This window comes from Sciurus carolinensis, chromosome 19 (assembly GCF_902686445.1).
Source record: "Sciurus carolinensis chromosome 19, mSciCar1.2, whole genome shotgun sequence".
In the NCBI taxonomy this organism is placed as follows: Eukaryota; Metazoa; Chordata; class Mammalia; order Rodentia; family Sciuridae; genus Sciurus; species Sciurus carolinensis.
Window position 1 is genome coordinate 15,181,291 of NC_062231.1, and position 15,621 is coordinate 15,196,911.

Consider the following 15,621-nt stretch of genomic DNA (forward strand, 5'->3'; position numbering starts at 1 on the left):
ACTATACCTGTTCCAGTGATTTTCACGCATAGAATATGAGAACCACCCCTCCCTCACTGGAAGGTGAATTCTCCAAAGGAAGGGACCAGAACAGAAAGAATCATTTGTGTCCCCAGAATCACCTACTGCCAGGCATAGTGTGTAAAAGTTCAAGAAAATGTTCACTGACTACATTAACTAAGCCCAAAACATCCTCTTCTCCTGGGCACTGTGAAGAACCCTCAGGTTCACCTTCCACCTCCAGACAGATGCTCTCTGGCTTTAGCGTGTGTTCTCTTTGTCTTTTTCTGAGTCTGCTATCCAGGATGCACTTGGAGTTCCTCAAGGCCAGACTGCTTCTGAGTCATCCACTGGCCTGACATGGTACACCAAGTACACAGAGAATGTTCAATAAATGTTTGAGGCGTGAATGTCCAAGGGAGGGACCTGACCCTTTCCCCAGAACTTCCTCCCTGATGTGTAGTGTTTGAACTCTTGCACTTTCCCCCTGGCTCTTGGTCTGCCTTAAAGTTGTTTGTGTGTGCGCACACTTGTGTTGTTTTGTTTTGTTTTGTTTTGGTCATTCTGGGGATCAAACCCAGGGCTTCTCTCAAGCCAGGCAAGCACTTTATCACTGAGCCACACCCCCAGCCCTTTTTAAATTTTATTTTGACAGGGTCTCCCTAAATTGCCCAGGTAACCTGGAACGTGAGAGCCTCCATTCCTCTGACCTCAGCCTCCTGAATAGAATTATAGAAGCAAGTGTCACTGTGCCTATCACTTTTTTTGGGGGCGGGGGTAGTACCAGGGATTGAACCCAGGGGAACTCAGCCACTGAGACACATCCCCAGCCCTATTTTGTATTTTATTTAGAGACAGGGTCTCACTGAGTTGCTTAGCACCTCGCCATTGCTGAAGCTGGCTTTGAACTTTTGATCCTCCTACCTCAGCCTCCCGAGTCACTGAGATTATAGGTGTGTGTCACCACGTCTGGTCTGACTACCACTTTTAATATTTGTGAAAACCTGATGGAGAGGAGCTATTTTTATCCCCACTAAGTTCCTGAGGCTGTAAGCAACCTAGTGAGAACCTGTCTCAAAATAAAAAATAAAAAGGACTGGGGATGTGGCTCACTGGCACATGCTTGTGGTCCCTGAGACAGGGTCTTGCTAACTTGCTTAGGGCCTCACTAAGTTGCTGAGGCTGGCTTTAAACCCACGATCCTCCTGCCTCAGCCTCCGCAGTCGATCCTACACTGTTAACCACTACACATTTCAATTTCTTTCACTTTCTGCTGTTATTTAAAATTTACTGTGAATAACATCAATACCTCTCCATCTGTTGTCTACATTGCAAAACCATTACCATCACCAATCCTCACCTCAACCAATAAGGTAGGAATCACCGTCCCTGTGGGGTTCTCAGAAGGAAGGCGACTGATCTGAGCTGAAACAACCGATATGGGGCAGAGGTGGGATCACAACTCACATCTGCCTGCTTTCTGTGCCCTCTTGCCTCATAGCATGGCCTGGACCATATCCTTTTCCAAAGCTTTCAAAACATGCCTTCTTCCCTCCTTGCAGGACTTTTCTGGAAATCAGGCTGGCTTGGAATCCCTGGGGAGGGTTGCAAACTTACTCCTTATGCTCTTTTCCCCAGCTGGGGCTGCGGGCCAGGGGAGTGGCTTCCTGGGAACTAGAAATAAAATGAAGGGAGGCGTGAGCCAGGCTGGGCACTATTGCAAGGAGGCTAGGAGGCTGTGAGGGGGAGGTGAGCAGTCTGGGGACTTTTTGCTCCTGGAGAGCAGGTGTGGTGGTGATTGGCAGAGTTTTCCAGGGATAGGGACTAAGGAATAGGGATAGGGAATAGGGACTAGGAGGCCAAAGCAAGTGAATGGGTGTACTGCTAAGTATGGGAGGACTTTCTTCCTCGTGGGGGCTGGCTTGGGGAGAGCCCAGAGATCTTGAAAAAGTGAGGCTACCTTTCTGGGGAGGGGGCTTTGGTTCCATGTCCACTCCTTGTACTCCTTGCTCTGTGCCCTGCTCTCTCTGTGCTGGGGGCTAAGAATAAGCATGGGCAGCTCAGGGTCAGGTAACCAGGGATTGAGGAGGCTAGAACACACAGACACAGTGATATAAAACCGGGGCTTTGAAACTCAAAAGTTCAGCTCTGGGTCAGAGAAAGACATTACAGGAAGGAGCTACTTGTGCCAAAGGCTCAAAGTATGCAAAAATTACAGCGTGGCAATTTAGGAATAAACTTGGTGGCAGGTGAGCCCAGGATTACCTGCCTAGACCTGTGATGTTCAATATGGGTGCCAGGAGTTACAACCCACAGCAGCGATTTAAACTGAAATTAGCTAAAATTCAACAAAATTAAAAATACAGTTTCTTAGTCATGTTAGCCACATTTCAAGTGCTTAATCACCACATGTGGCTCAGAGCTATGGTACTGGAGAGTACAAACAGAACATCTCCACCATCACAGAAAGTTCTTTGGGCCAGCAGGAAGTCTGAGAGTGATTTGATTGCTTAAGGACCCATGGGAGAGGGCTGGCTGCCTGTGAAGTCTCTGGACTGTAGGTGACCTTCAGGTCCCCAGAAGCAAGAATGAGGTAGTGTGACTCACCTCCTGCCAGCGTAAAGTGGACTCTGCTCCTGGGGACAGGAGCAACCCAGGCAGGGCCTCTTCAGCCCCAACTTGGGATCCCTGTTCAGTGTGACAGAGCCAGTGTCAGAGAAACATGGAGTGAGTGGAGCTGGGGCAGGAGAGCAGCTACCGAGGGGGGCTGAGCCTGAGCACAGAGATGCGGGTGGGAGCCTCTGGCGTGGGCCTGGGTGGCATGCGTGGGGCTGGTGTGTGTGAATTGGGATGAGAGACCAGTGCTGGGGCTTGCTGGACTGGGGGTTGGCTTGCACTCTGTCCAGTGAAGGGAGAGAGGGAAACCCTTCTTTCTTACTCTGACTGCCTGTTTCTGCCTCCTTCCCAGGTCCAAAACAGTCCAGCTGACGAGGATGGAATACGCCATGAAGTCCCTCAGCCTTCTCTACCCCAAGTCCCTGTCCAGGTGAGGAGAGCCAGTGGTGGAGCTATGAGCTGTCAGTGAGACCTTCTCAAATGTGAATGGCTGTATAAGTCACGTGGGAATCTTGTTAAAATACGGCTTCTGATTCTGGAGATCTGAAGGGGTACCTGGGGTTCTGCAAGACTGACAAGCCCCCTGGCGATATGAACGATGCCAGCACCAAGCCGTGACCACACCTGGAGTAGAGGGGGGCAGGCTCTATGCTTGGTGCTTCTATTCCTGATCCCCGGTAGGCCTCACCACAACTTTGGGAAGCAAGGGTCATTATACCAGATGAATAGACAAGGAAACTGAGGCATAGCGTGGGCACTCTCCCTCACCCAGCAGATCTGTAACAGAGCCAAGATTCGAACCTGGGTCTCCCCAAATCCAAGCTCCAGGTTCTCTTCTCTCTTTCAGTTTTACCTTGTGTACCCCAGAGTCCAAAAGTATCTTACATTGACCTCAGGCTTCCCCTACTTCCTTCCACAGCAAGGTGAAATGAGCAAGGCCAAGGTAGGAAAGTGGTCTTGGAGAAATGCAAAGTAGATCTTCTATCACCTTGCTGTTCCTCATGGTCTGGCAATATTGACATCCCTTGGGAAGATGTTAGACATATAGACCCTCAGGACCCATCCACACTAATGAATCAGGATCTGCATTTGAGCAAGATCTGCAGGTGACTCATATGCCCATCAGAGTCTGAGATGCATGTTCTAGCAAGGCTTTTCAGTAAAGCCATCTGCAGTCATCTTGGGTGGGATGAAGGAGGCACATGACGAGCCCAGTCTATGGTAGATTGAGGGCTGGGCCCATCAAGTGGCTTATCCTGATGTTCCCAACTGCTCCTAGGCATGTGGCAGTGAGCACTTCAGTGGTGACCCAGCAGCTGCTGTCTGAGCCCAGCCTGGAGGCCCCCAGGGCCCGGCCCTGCCGAGTAAGCACTGCGGATCGGAGAGTGCGCAAGGGCATCATGGCGCACAGTCTTGAGGACCTTGTCCACAAGGTAAGGGCCCTGCGTGTACTCCACACAGCCCAAGTCCTGGGGCCTTGGCTGAGAGTCAGCCCTGCCAGCTGCTCCTGTCTTCCAGGTCATGAGCTGCGATTTGGCAAGGGTGGGGGTCAGGTCTTAAGTGGTGGAAGCACCTATGGATTAGCAGCCATGGATTGGTAGTGCTTGCTTAGAGACCTGTCCCAGTCATAAGTGACGTCTGTCCAGAGGGCAGGAGAGCAGTGCTTTTCCATCCTACACACTAACAGTCCACAGTGGCATTTTGGGGGCATATTTTTCTTTCTTTTTAAAAAAATTATTTAAGTCTTTTTTTGTTGTAGATGGACACATACCTTCTATTTATTTATTTTCATGCGGTGCTGAGGCTTGAACCCAGTGCCTCGCACGGGCTAGGCAAGCACTCTACCACTGGGCTACAACCCCAGCCCCAGAGCATATTTTTCTTGCTAGAAAGACCCTCAGGTTCCCTTTTTGAGGAATTTTTAAACTTGCTGGGGTGCCTAGGATTTGAGAAAATGAGCAGGATTTTAGTGTTTCCCTTCTGTATCTCCCACTATCACCCAGGGCCATTCTCCTTAAATCTGTCTCCCACAGTGGAACCTTCCTGACTTTGTGGAACTAATCATCAGGTAAACTTCCAGAGAAAGAAACTTGAGGGCACACAGCTCTGGTGGATGGTACTAACAGCAGGCAAGAACACCACCATCCCCCATCCCTCTCCTTCTTCATTTTGTTGGGGGTAACTTCTTCCTCTGCCCTTCCTACAGCCTCTTCTGATGTTTCTTTGCCTTAGTTACATGGCCACATGCTTCACTGGCTCATTAGTTGAATAGCGCCATGGGACTGGACTCCTTCCCCTGCAAGCCCAGGTGCCTGGCACAAGTCAAATATTTGGATTAGGTTTCCAATTACTAGAGTCTGCTTGACACATAGACATCATAACCAATTTAACTCTTTATTCTAGATTTCCTCCCCCATTCCTCGAATTAGGTCTGTTCTTCCTGGGAGCCAATGTCCCCTCTCTTGTGAGGCTCCTGGCTACGCTAAACTATGTTTATGTGCCTTGAATCAAAAGAACTCATTTAGGGGCTGGGGTTGTGGCTCAGTGGTAGAATGCTTGCCTAGCATGTGTGAAGCATTAGGTTCAATTCTCTGCACTGCCTATTAAAAAAATGAATAAAATGTATTTTAAAAAGGGGACTCATTTACATTTTAGTCTGAATTTAGTATTACTTTTTGTCCTGAGCTCTGTGGACCACTTCCTGTACCAAAATGTCCTTGTTATACCTGGCTTCCCAGATTTCATGCCCAAAAGACTCGATGAGTCATGGACAAGGCCCAGGAATTTTCCTTTTCAGCTGGTACATCAGGAGACTCTTGTAGCCACTGAGCTTGGGAGCCCCCTAGTCAGAGTCCTCTTGCTAAAGGATGTGAGAAGAAACAACAGTAAGACTCCATCTTTTCAAGATGATAGGTCAGAAGGGAATCCTACTGATAGGGAGGACATTAGCCTATCTATTTGCTCTTCCAAATTTGGCAGAAGAGAGAAAGGAGCAGAAAGTGAAAGGGTGATATGGTTGTAAGGGACCAGAGGATGAAGCCCTCTTTTTGACCATGAGAAATAATGGTTGGGTTTCATTTAAAAAGGAAGCCATTGGAAGATTAAAAAAACCAACCAACCAAACAAACAAACAAAAAACCTAACATGAAGCAATTCAAACAGCAAAATTTGCAAGAACAGGCCAGGTGATGTGATGTGCCCCTAGAATCCCAGCTTCTTGGGAGGCTGAGGCAGGAGGATTATAAATTTGAGACCAGCGTCAGCCACATAGCAAGGTCCTATTTCAAAATAAGAAATAAAAAGGGCGTGGAGGGCTGGGGTTGTGGCTAGAGCGCTTGCCTAGCACATGTGAGGCACTGGGTTTGATCCTCAGCACTACATCAAAATAAATAAAATAAAATAAAGGTGGTGTGTTCATCTACAAGTAAAAAAACATTAAAAAAAAAGAAGTGTAAAGTGAGAATTCTGTTGTTCCAAAATAATTAATGATATGGTTATAAATGTCCTAAATTGTTAATTCTTATATAAACTTACACATTTTATGACATGTCATGGGTTTCTTTCCATTTTAATCAACATAGTCTGAAGATGTAGTAAATGCTACTTATGGATCACGAACCCTGCCACCTGATTTACAGCATTTCTTTGAATTAAAACCTTAAGGTAGTTACTACTATTTCCATTTTCCAGAGGTAGAGGCTGAGTTTATTCTCTGGAATGATGATGATGATGATGACTAATAGTAGTAGTAGTAGTAGAGATTAAACCCCGGGGTGCTCTACCACTGAGTTATGTTCTCAACCCTTTTTATTTTATTTTGAGACAAGGTCTCACTAAGTTGTCCAGATTGGCATCGAATGAGATCCTCCTGCCTCAGCCTCCCAAATAGCTGGGATTACAGATGTACCAGTGTGCCTGACCATACTCTTGGGATTTAAACTCAGGAAATCAACTCAAGAATTCTTACTTTTTTTTTTTTTTTTTTTTTTTTGTGGTGCTGGGGATCAAACCCAGGGCCCTGTGCTTGTAAGGCAAGCAAGAATTCTTACATTTTGCATTTAATAATCATAACAACTCTAAAGCTGCTTACCTTGATTTTTAAAATTATTTTTTAATTGGCAATTTTTATCTTTAAAATTTATTCTTATTGTTGTTGTTGTTATTATTATTATTATTATTATTATTATTATTATTTGGTGTGTGTGTGTGTGTGTGTGTGTGTGTGTGACTGAGGATTGAACCCAGGGGTGCTCTACATCACCAATCCTTTTTATTTTTTATTTTGAGACAGCGTCTCACTAAGTTCCCAGGCTGGCCTTGTATTTTTGGTCCTGATTCAGCCTCCTGAGTTGCTGGGATTACAGGAGTGTACCACTGTGCCTGGCTTGCTCTCCCTTTTTTTTTTTTTTTAAGATAAAATTAGGGGCTGGGGAGATAGCTCAGTCGGTAAAGTGCTTGCCTTGCAATCACAAGGTCATGGGTTCGATTCCCAGCACCACAAAAAAAAAAAAAAAAAAAAAAAAATCTAAGATAAAATTAGTTCAGAGAAGTGAGATAAGTTAAAGTGGACCAATGACCTATGTTTGAGAGCTAAAACTATACTATGCATGAATTGAAATATCACACGGTATCACACAGTATCACAGTCAATAGTCATTCATCACTAATCAATAGGGATATGCAAATCAAAATCTCTTCACATCAACTGAAATGGTTAAAATAAAGACAAAAACAAACATTGCTGAGGTAGAAAAATTGAGCCTGGGCTCAGTGCACACCTGTAATCCCAGCGACCTGGGAGGCTGAGGCAGGAGTATCAAAAGTTTGAGGCCAGAATCAGCAACTTAGGCCCTCAACAACTTAGCAAGAGTCCTGGCTCAAAAATAAAACACAAAAAGGACTAGGGAAATGGTTCAGTGGTTAAGTGCTCCTAGGTTCAGTTCCCAGAACCAAAAAAAAAAAGAAGAAAAATTGGAATTCTCATACTTTTATGTAGGAATGTAAAATGATGCAGTTGTTTTGGAAAACAGTTTGGTAGTTCCTCAGAGTTAAAAAGAGTTCATGTGTGATCCTGCAGTTTTGCTCCTAGGTATGTACTCAGAAGAAAGGAAGATGTGTCCATATAAAAAGTTGTATGCAAAGTTCATAGCACCATTTTTTAAAATAGTAAACAAGTAGAAACAAATATTTATCAACTGATCAAAGAATTAAACATATGATATATCTACCTAGTGGAATATTACTTAGCCAAAGAGAATGACTCATGCTACAACATAGATGACTTTTGAAAACATGCTAAAAAGTGAATCTTAGAAGATCTCATGTTGTATAATTCAATTTATATAAAATGTCTGTAATGGACAAACCCATAGACTCAGAGAGTAGCAGGTGCCATGGGATGGGGAATGGGAAAAATGGGAAGCGAATAATGTATACTAGGTTTATTTTGGCAGTAATGAAAATGTTCTGAAATTAGAATGATGGCTGCAACTTGGTGAATATGCTGAAAAGCACAAAAGTGAAATTATTGTACATAAATTATATCTCACTAAAATTTCATATGTATTTATGTACTTATATATATGACCCCTGTTATATATTTTTGGGGATTGAACTCAGGGGTACTCAACCACTGAGCCACATCCCCAGCCGAATTTTGTATTTTATTTAGAGACAAGATCTCACTGAGTTGCTTAGCACCTTGCTTTTGCTAAGCCTGGCTTTGAACTTGTGATCCTCCTGCCTCAGCCTCCTGAGCCATTGGAATTATAGGCATGCGCCACCACACCCACGCCACCTCCCACCCCCGTTATATTTTATTGGACTGCACTGTTCTAGGCTATTAACTCTGAAGTCAGATACCAAGAGGCACTATTATATAAAAATCTTGGGGGAGATGCCACAGCAGAGGGCCTGGGTCTCAGTGCCATGCCCTGGTTCCCAGACCCTGGCTCTTTACCTGGCAGCTAAGATGATGCGATGGGGTCTTTCACATACCAGCTCTGTAGCTACATGTAGATGGCAAAAGTGTCACTAACCTTATCCCCCAGGTTCAGGATGTCTTGATGCTGGCAAATAAACCCTTCTCCCTGGTACTGGAGGAAGATGGCACAATTGTAGACACAGAGGAGTATTTCCAAGCCTTGGCAGATGATACAGTGTTCATGGTCCTCCAAAAGGGGCAGAAGTGGCAGCCCCCATCGAAAAAGGTGAGGTCCTACCTGTGCAGGGGAGAAAACTGAGAGCTTTGGAGAAGTCTTGAAGTATGCCAACCACATTTGTCTTGCTGCAGGGGTCTAGGTACCAACTTTCCCTCTCCCATAAGCCCACCAAGAAGATTGATGTGGCCCGCATAACCTTTGACCTGTATAAGCTGAACCCGCAGGACTTCATTGGCTGCCTGAATGTGAAGGCAACGCTCTATAACACATACTCCCTTTCCTATGATCTGCACTGCTACAGAGCCAAGCGCGTGGTGAAGTGAGTAAACGGGGATGAGATGGGGACCAAGAAGATACAGAGCAATGGCAGAGCCCATACTGAGCTCTGCTTTTGGGTCTGGCACTGGAGTTAACAAGCCTAACAGTAAGCATTCATGTAGGACTTAGGATTTATCTAAGTGCTTTGGGTTACACTAGTATGTGCCAGACAGGTACAGGTACTCCCTGATGGAACCCGAATACAGTTAGTTGTTATGTTTGCCTTCTACTACAGCAAACTGTGTCTGTTCACCTAAAAAAGTAAATTTTCTGAAATAGTCTTCTAATTAACCTTTTGCCAAAGAAGAGGAGGGCTAGAGATTGAACCCAGAGCCTCATGCCTACTAAACACATGCTCCAGCACTGAGCTACATCCATAGTCAGTCAACTTTTTAAAAAACGAATGTGTGTCAAAGATTTTATTGAACTCATTAATTAATCAGAGAACTAGCAAGAAGGTACAATCAGTTTAAAGAACAATTCAAAATTCCACATATGTAGGTCTGCCAGTAATGATAAGTTAAATTTATAGATAAAAAACTGAATTTTTCCATGGGGGTAAAAGAGATAAAATAATCTTCCTTCCATAAGGACAAATTAATTTGTATGTCTGTGGAGAAGAAGCATTTGTATTATCTTAAACTTTTTCTTTTGAAAGTCTAATTAAGTATCACAGGAAACATGAAAGGATATGAAATCATAAGACAAGTACCGTTACGGTGTTTCTCAAATTCTACTGCCCTGTGTTGCTCTGGAGCATTCTTATCCCATGAGGTGGCTATGGCCCCTGAGGCCTGAAGTGGTACCATTTGTCTAAAGCCACAAAGCTAGACAGCAGCAGAGCATGGCCTCCAGCCAGTGATTCTAGTCCCCCACAATTGCTTTATTTAGGGTTGCCAAGTGCCTACTGTGTGCCTGGTCCTACACTACAAACTAAAGATACAGAGATGAACCAGATATGAGAACAGGTTTCATGAGGGCAAGAATTTCTGTTGCTTCTGAAACCTTGGCGAATGCCAGCACGTAGTAGTTATTCAAATAATCATAGCGAGCTGGGGGCGTAGCTCAGTGGAATAGTGCTTGCCTCGCGCGACAGAAGCCCTGGGTTCCATCCCTGACATTGCAAGGGGACGGAGTAGAATGAAGATACGTATGATCTTCGTTTTCAGGGGATTTCTCAGAAATCCTACTGAGGGTCTCCAGAGCTCCACCAAAACACATGCAGCTTAAACCATATCAGATTTCTTGGCCTGTTTAGTTTCCCCTCTGTGTATTCAATCTCAGATGGGGACACTGAGGCCGTGAAGTGCTGCATGCCCAAGACAAGTCAGGGGCAGGCTGGAGCCTGGTTCTATGGCTAAGAGTTGTATTTTCCTCAGTGGCTATTTCCTCCTTCATATTGCCGTATTGTGCCCTGTCTCGATGTGAGATTGCAGCCAGTATCTGCCAGGTTTCAAAATCTAAAGCCAGAAGTTTTAGCCTTTAAACTCAGTTCATTTAGGGGAAATGGAACTCTCAGACCTAAACACAGTAGATAAACTGTTTCAAAAATCAAAAGCAGGGCTGGGGTTATGACCAACTCAGTAGTAGAGTGCTCACTTAGCATGTGTGAGGCCCTGGGCTCGATCCTCAGCACTGCATAAAAATAAATAAAATCAAGGTATTGTGTCCATGTACAACTAAAAAATAAAATTTTTTAAAAATCAAAAGCAATGCTGGGGCATGGTGGCACATGCCTGTAATCCCAGTGACTTGGAAGGCTGAGGCAGGAGGATTGCAAGTTCAAAGTCAGCCTCTTAACAAGGTCCTAAGCAACCTCAGTGAGACCCTGTCTCTAAATAAAACATTAAAAAGGGCTGGGGATGTGGTTCAGTGGTTAAAAACCTCTGAGTTCAATTCCCAGTACAAAAAAAAAAAAAAAAGCAAGCTTAAAAAAAAAAAAAAAAGCAAGTTGGATTTAGCTTAGTAATGTCACTACATTTTTTTTTAAATAAAAATTCTGATAAAATATTTATAGCATTAAATTTACCATTTTAACCATTTTTAAGTGTACTATTCGGTAGCATTGAGTACATTTACAATGTTGTGCAACCATGACTACTATCCATTTCCAGAACTTTTTCATCATCCTAACAGAAACTGTGCCCATTATATAATAACCCTCATTCCTCCTGCCCTTAGACCCTGACAACCTCTATTCCACTTTTTCTCAATTTTTCTATTTAGGTCTCTCATAAAAGTGGAATGACACAATATTTATACTTTGGTGACTGTCTTTTTTCACTTAGCATAATGTTTTTGAGACTTATCTGGTGTTGTAGCATATGTCAGAATTTCATTCCATTTTAAGGTTGCTCGGCAAGGTTTAAAGCTCAGTTTTCTAACTTGAGAAATGGGCAGACTTCTCAGGTATGTCCTTTAAAATATATATATTCTTTCATTTTATAAATATATGTAAGTATATTATATATGTATATGTGTGTGTCTATCTGTACATGTTTTATTTTTATTTTTTGCAGAGCTAGGTATCAAATCCATGCTAGGCAAGTGCCCAGTGGCTGAGCTACAAGCCACACTCCTGGTGCCCCTCCCCTTATTTTTATTTATTTATTTTTTTGGTAAGGGGAATTGAATCCAGGGGCATTTTTACCACTGAGTCACATCCCCAGCCCTTTTTATTTATTCTTTTAAGATCTGAGATTAGGGGCTGGGGAGATAGCTCAGTTGGTAGAGTGCTTGCCTTGCAAGCACAAGGCCCCTGGGTTCAATCCCCAGCACTGCAAAAAAAAAAAAAATCTGAGACTAGATCTCATTAAATTGCTGAGGGCCTCACTAAGTTGCCCAGGCTGGGCTTGAACTTGTGATCCTCCTGCCTCATCCTCCCAAATCACTGGAGTTATAGGCATGGCCCACCATGCCTTGCTAGACCCCCAAATACTTTTATGAGTTCATGGTTCTAAGGGTCTTTCTGCCCCACTCAACTCCATCCAGAATATAAGTTCACTTACTGAATGAAGGTCAATAGGTCTATGTCTTTTAAACAGATTTGGTAAGAATTTGGTTAAAGTTGTCTAGTCTTCAACAGCCGCTCTTGACCCTGTATCTCTCCTGCTTTCTACACTTCGGACCTCATGTTAAGTACTTTATGTTATTTCAACATCACCCATTTTACATGTGAGGAAGCTGAAAGCTCAGAACAACAGCAGTTTAGATAAAAAACAATTAAATATAGAATTTTTAAAAATTTTTTCAGATGTTGGTAGACTTTCATTTTATTCCTTTATTTATATGTGGTGCCGAGAATCAAATCCAGTGCCTCTACCACTGCGCCACAAACCCAGTTCCCAAATGTAGGATTTTTTTAAAGGGTTTTAAAAAATAATACCTTTATTTTATTTAGTTTTATATGTGGTGCTGAGTATCGAACCCAGTGCCTCATGCATGCTAGGTAAGCATTCCACCACTGAGCCACAATCTCAGCCCTAAATAAAGGATTTTTAAAGATTTTTTTTTTAAAAAAACCTAGAATTGTTTACTAGAGTTCACATAGTTAATAAGACCAGATTAGAATTCCCAGCCTGTCTGGTTCAAGTTTTTTCCCTCAGTACACAGTAACAATTGACATAGAAGGGCTTCATGTTCATGAAAATGACCTTGAGTGACCTAGGAAGACCTCAGAGTCTAGTATAGAGTGTTAGGAACGGTAGAACCATGTTATTGTAGATTAATCTGACTGGGACAAAATAATTTGAAAAAATTTAAGGGTGGAAGAGGGCATCCCTGCCTTGTTCCAGTTTTTAAAGGGAATGCTTTCAGTTTTTCTCAAGAATGATGTTGACTGTGAGTTTAGCATAAATAGCCTTTACAACGTTGAGGTATGTTCCTACTATCCCTATTTTTTCTAGTGTTTTGAGCATGAAGGGGCGTTGTATTTTTTCAAATGCTTTCTCTGCATCTATTGAAATAATCATATGGTTCTTAACCTTAAGCCTATTGATGTGATGAATTACATTTATTGATTTCTGGATGTTGAACCAACCTTGCATCCCCAGGATGAACCTCACTTGGTGGTGCACTATCTTCTTAATATGTATTTGTATGCAATTTGCCAGAATTTTGTTAAGGATTTTTTTGCATTTATATTCATCAGAGATATCGGTCTAAAATTTTCTTTCCTTGATGTGTCTTTGTCTGGTTTTGGTATCAGAGTGATACTAGCTTCATAGGATGAATTTGGAAGGGTTCCCCACTTTTCTATTTCATGAAATACTTTGAGGAGTATTGGTATAAGTTCTTCTTTGAAGGTCTTATAGAACTCAGCTGAGAATCCATCTGGACCCAGGCTTTTCTTGGTTGGTAGGCTTTTGATGGCTTCTTCTATTTCACTGCTTGAAATTGATCTGTTTAAATTGTGTATGTCACAATTGTGTATGATCTGTTTCAGTATGGGAGGATCATATGTCTCTAGAATTTTGTTGGTGTCTTCAATATTTTCTATTTTGTTGGAGTATAGATTTTCAAGGTAGCTTCTCATTATGTTATGTATTTCAGTGGTGTCTGTTGTGATATTTCCTTTTTCATCACAAATTTTAGTAATTTGAGTTTTCTCTCTCTTCTGTGTTAGTGTGGCTAAGGGTTTATCTATTTTGGTTCCTTTCTCAAAGAACCAATTTTTTGTTTTGTCAATATTTTGAATTGCTTCTTTGGTTTCAATTGTAGCTCAGACGTAGACGGCTTACCTAGAATGCACCAGGTCCTGGGTTCGATCCTCAGCACTATAATAAAATAAAAATAAAGGCCTTATTCAATGAGCCTAAGTTTGCATGAGAAAGCTGAGGTTCTAGATATCTTAGCTAATTTTGGTTAACCCAATTCCACTGGCAGAGGGAAGACCACTCCTGCTCCTGTTTGCTTGTTGCTCTAGAATCATGAAGTGTTTTTCATCTTTCCACCTCAGTGGACATTTCATTTTATTAAGGAAAAAAGCTAACTTGAAAGCACTTCTTCCAGGCCAGTGTGGGAATCTGGGGGAGGAAGCATTTGAGGGGATGCAGTGGGGAGACAGCGTCCATGTTTTTGATTTTTTTCTCATTCCCCCCAGGGAAATGATTCGCTGGGTCCTCTTCAGCATGCAGGCCACAGGCCACATGCTGCTTGGTACCTCCTGCTACATGCAGCAGTTCCTGGATGCCACAGAGGAAGAAGAAGGGCAGCCCTCTAAGGCCAAGGCCTCGTCTTTCATCCCAACCTGTCTGAAGATACTGCAATGAAAGTCCAGTCCTCAAAGTCTTCCCCGGCCAAGGACAAGACTGGGGACCCCTCAGCTGGTAGCACCCACAAGCCTGGCAGCTAGAGAGCTTCTTACCTCCCCCATACCTCCCTCACTGCACAGGACCGTGAAGAAGGAAGCAGAAGGAAGGACTGGGACCCTGGGGTGGGCTGGTCAAAGGAGAACTTTGGGTTCCTCGCCTGACCAGCTCCTTCCTGCCCCAGGTAGCTTAGCTGACCAAGACTGGTCACTCTCAGGCTGTGGTATGAAGTCTGCCCCTCAGCAATCTGTCTTCACTTGCTGCACTTTAGGCCACTCCCTCCCTCTTGCCTTCCCACCCCAGAATACTCCTGAGTGAGCTGTCAACCGCACTAATGTACCATAGTAGAGAGTTCACAATAAATTATTTATACAAATGCATCTTCTTTGCTCGTATTCTTTGGGGATGGGGTTCTGTCTGGAAGGCTGGAGAAGATTAAGGCAAGAGAAGAATCCACTGTCAAAAATTTCTGTATAATGTGGCATTACAGGCAAACAGCACTTTTTCTTTTTTTCTTTTTTTCTTTTTTTTTTTGTGGTGCTGGGAAACAGCACTTTTTCTAAAAAAAAGAAAAAAACAAAAAAAAAAAAAAACAAAAAAAAAACACAGCTGGGCACAGCGGTACATACCTGTCATACCAGCAACTCGGAAGCCAGAGGCAGGAGGATCACAAGTTCAAGGCCAGCCTCAGCAACTAAGTCAGACTGAAAGCAACTTAGTGAGAAATAAATAAAGTAGAATAAAAAGGGCTGGGGGATGTAGCTAAGTGGTAAAGTGTTTTTAATCTGCGATTATACCCACCCCCTGAATCACAAGTTTTGGATTTAAAGTCTGCTGAATCTGAACCTTAAACAGACCATGTAACCAATACAAGGCCAACTTCCAAATGAAATTTGCCTATCAGAATAGCTCCAAATAGTGGATTAAGTAATTTTTCTAACTCCTGAGAATCAAATTTTATAACTCCTTTTTTTTTGTGTGTGGTGTTGGGGATTGAACCCAGGGCCTTGTGCTTGCGAGGCAAGCACTCTACCAACTGAGCTATATCTCCAGCCCCTATAACAACTTTTTAAATGTTGAGGTGGAAAAGTACTAGTCAAACAGTAAGGCAATTCTCTGTTGATGCCTATCCTTGCTTGGTAGTTGATATTTTATGTTAGAATTTTCTTTTTTTCAGTACTGGCCATGGAACCCAGGGGCACTCTGCCACTGAGCTA

General features: G+C 43.1%; 1 protein-coding gene across 2 annotated transcripts; it reads left to right on the forward strand.

The window, feature by feature from the left end:
* The first annotated feature begins 1,716 nt into the window (after positions 1–1,716).
* Positions 1,717–14,784, forward strand: Cidec (cell death inducing DFFA like effector c). Of its 2 annotated transcripts, none has more exons than XM_047534806.1 (6): positions 1,717–1,749; positions 2,969–3,046; positions 3,896–4,049; positions 8,667–8,825; positions 8,909–9,096; positions 14,197–14,784. In XM_047534806.1, the coding sequence occupies exons 2-6, from the start codon at positions 2,994–2,996 to the stop codon at positions 14,363–14,365; spliced, it is 723 nt and encodes a 240-aa protein (XP_047390762.1). In that variant the 5' UTR covers positions 1,717–1,749; positions 2,969–2,993; the 3' UTR covers positions 14,366–14,784. The 2 variants fall into 2 exon arrangements, with proteins under 2 accessions (XP_047390762.1, XP_047390761.1); XM_047534805.1 differs by lacking the exon at positions 1,717–1,749 and adding an exon at positions 2,708–2,727.
* Positions 14,785–15,621: the final 837 nt, after the last annotated feature.

Excerpts from the sequence above, each read along its gene's own strand:
- Cidec (XM_047534805.1), top strand. Across the intron at positions 3,047-3,895 it reads TACCCCAAGTCCCTGTCCAG|GCATGTGGCAGTGAGCACTT; the intron begins GTGAGGAGAGCC and ends AACTGCTCCTAG. Across the intron at positions 8,826-8,908 it reads GGCAGCCCCCATCGAAAAAG|GGGTCTAGGTACCAACTTTC; the intron begins GTGAGGTCCTAC and ends GTCTTGCTGCAG.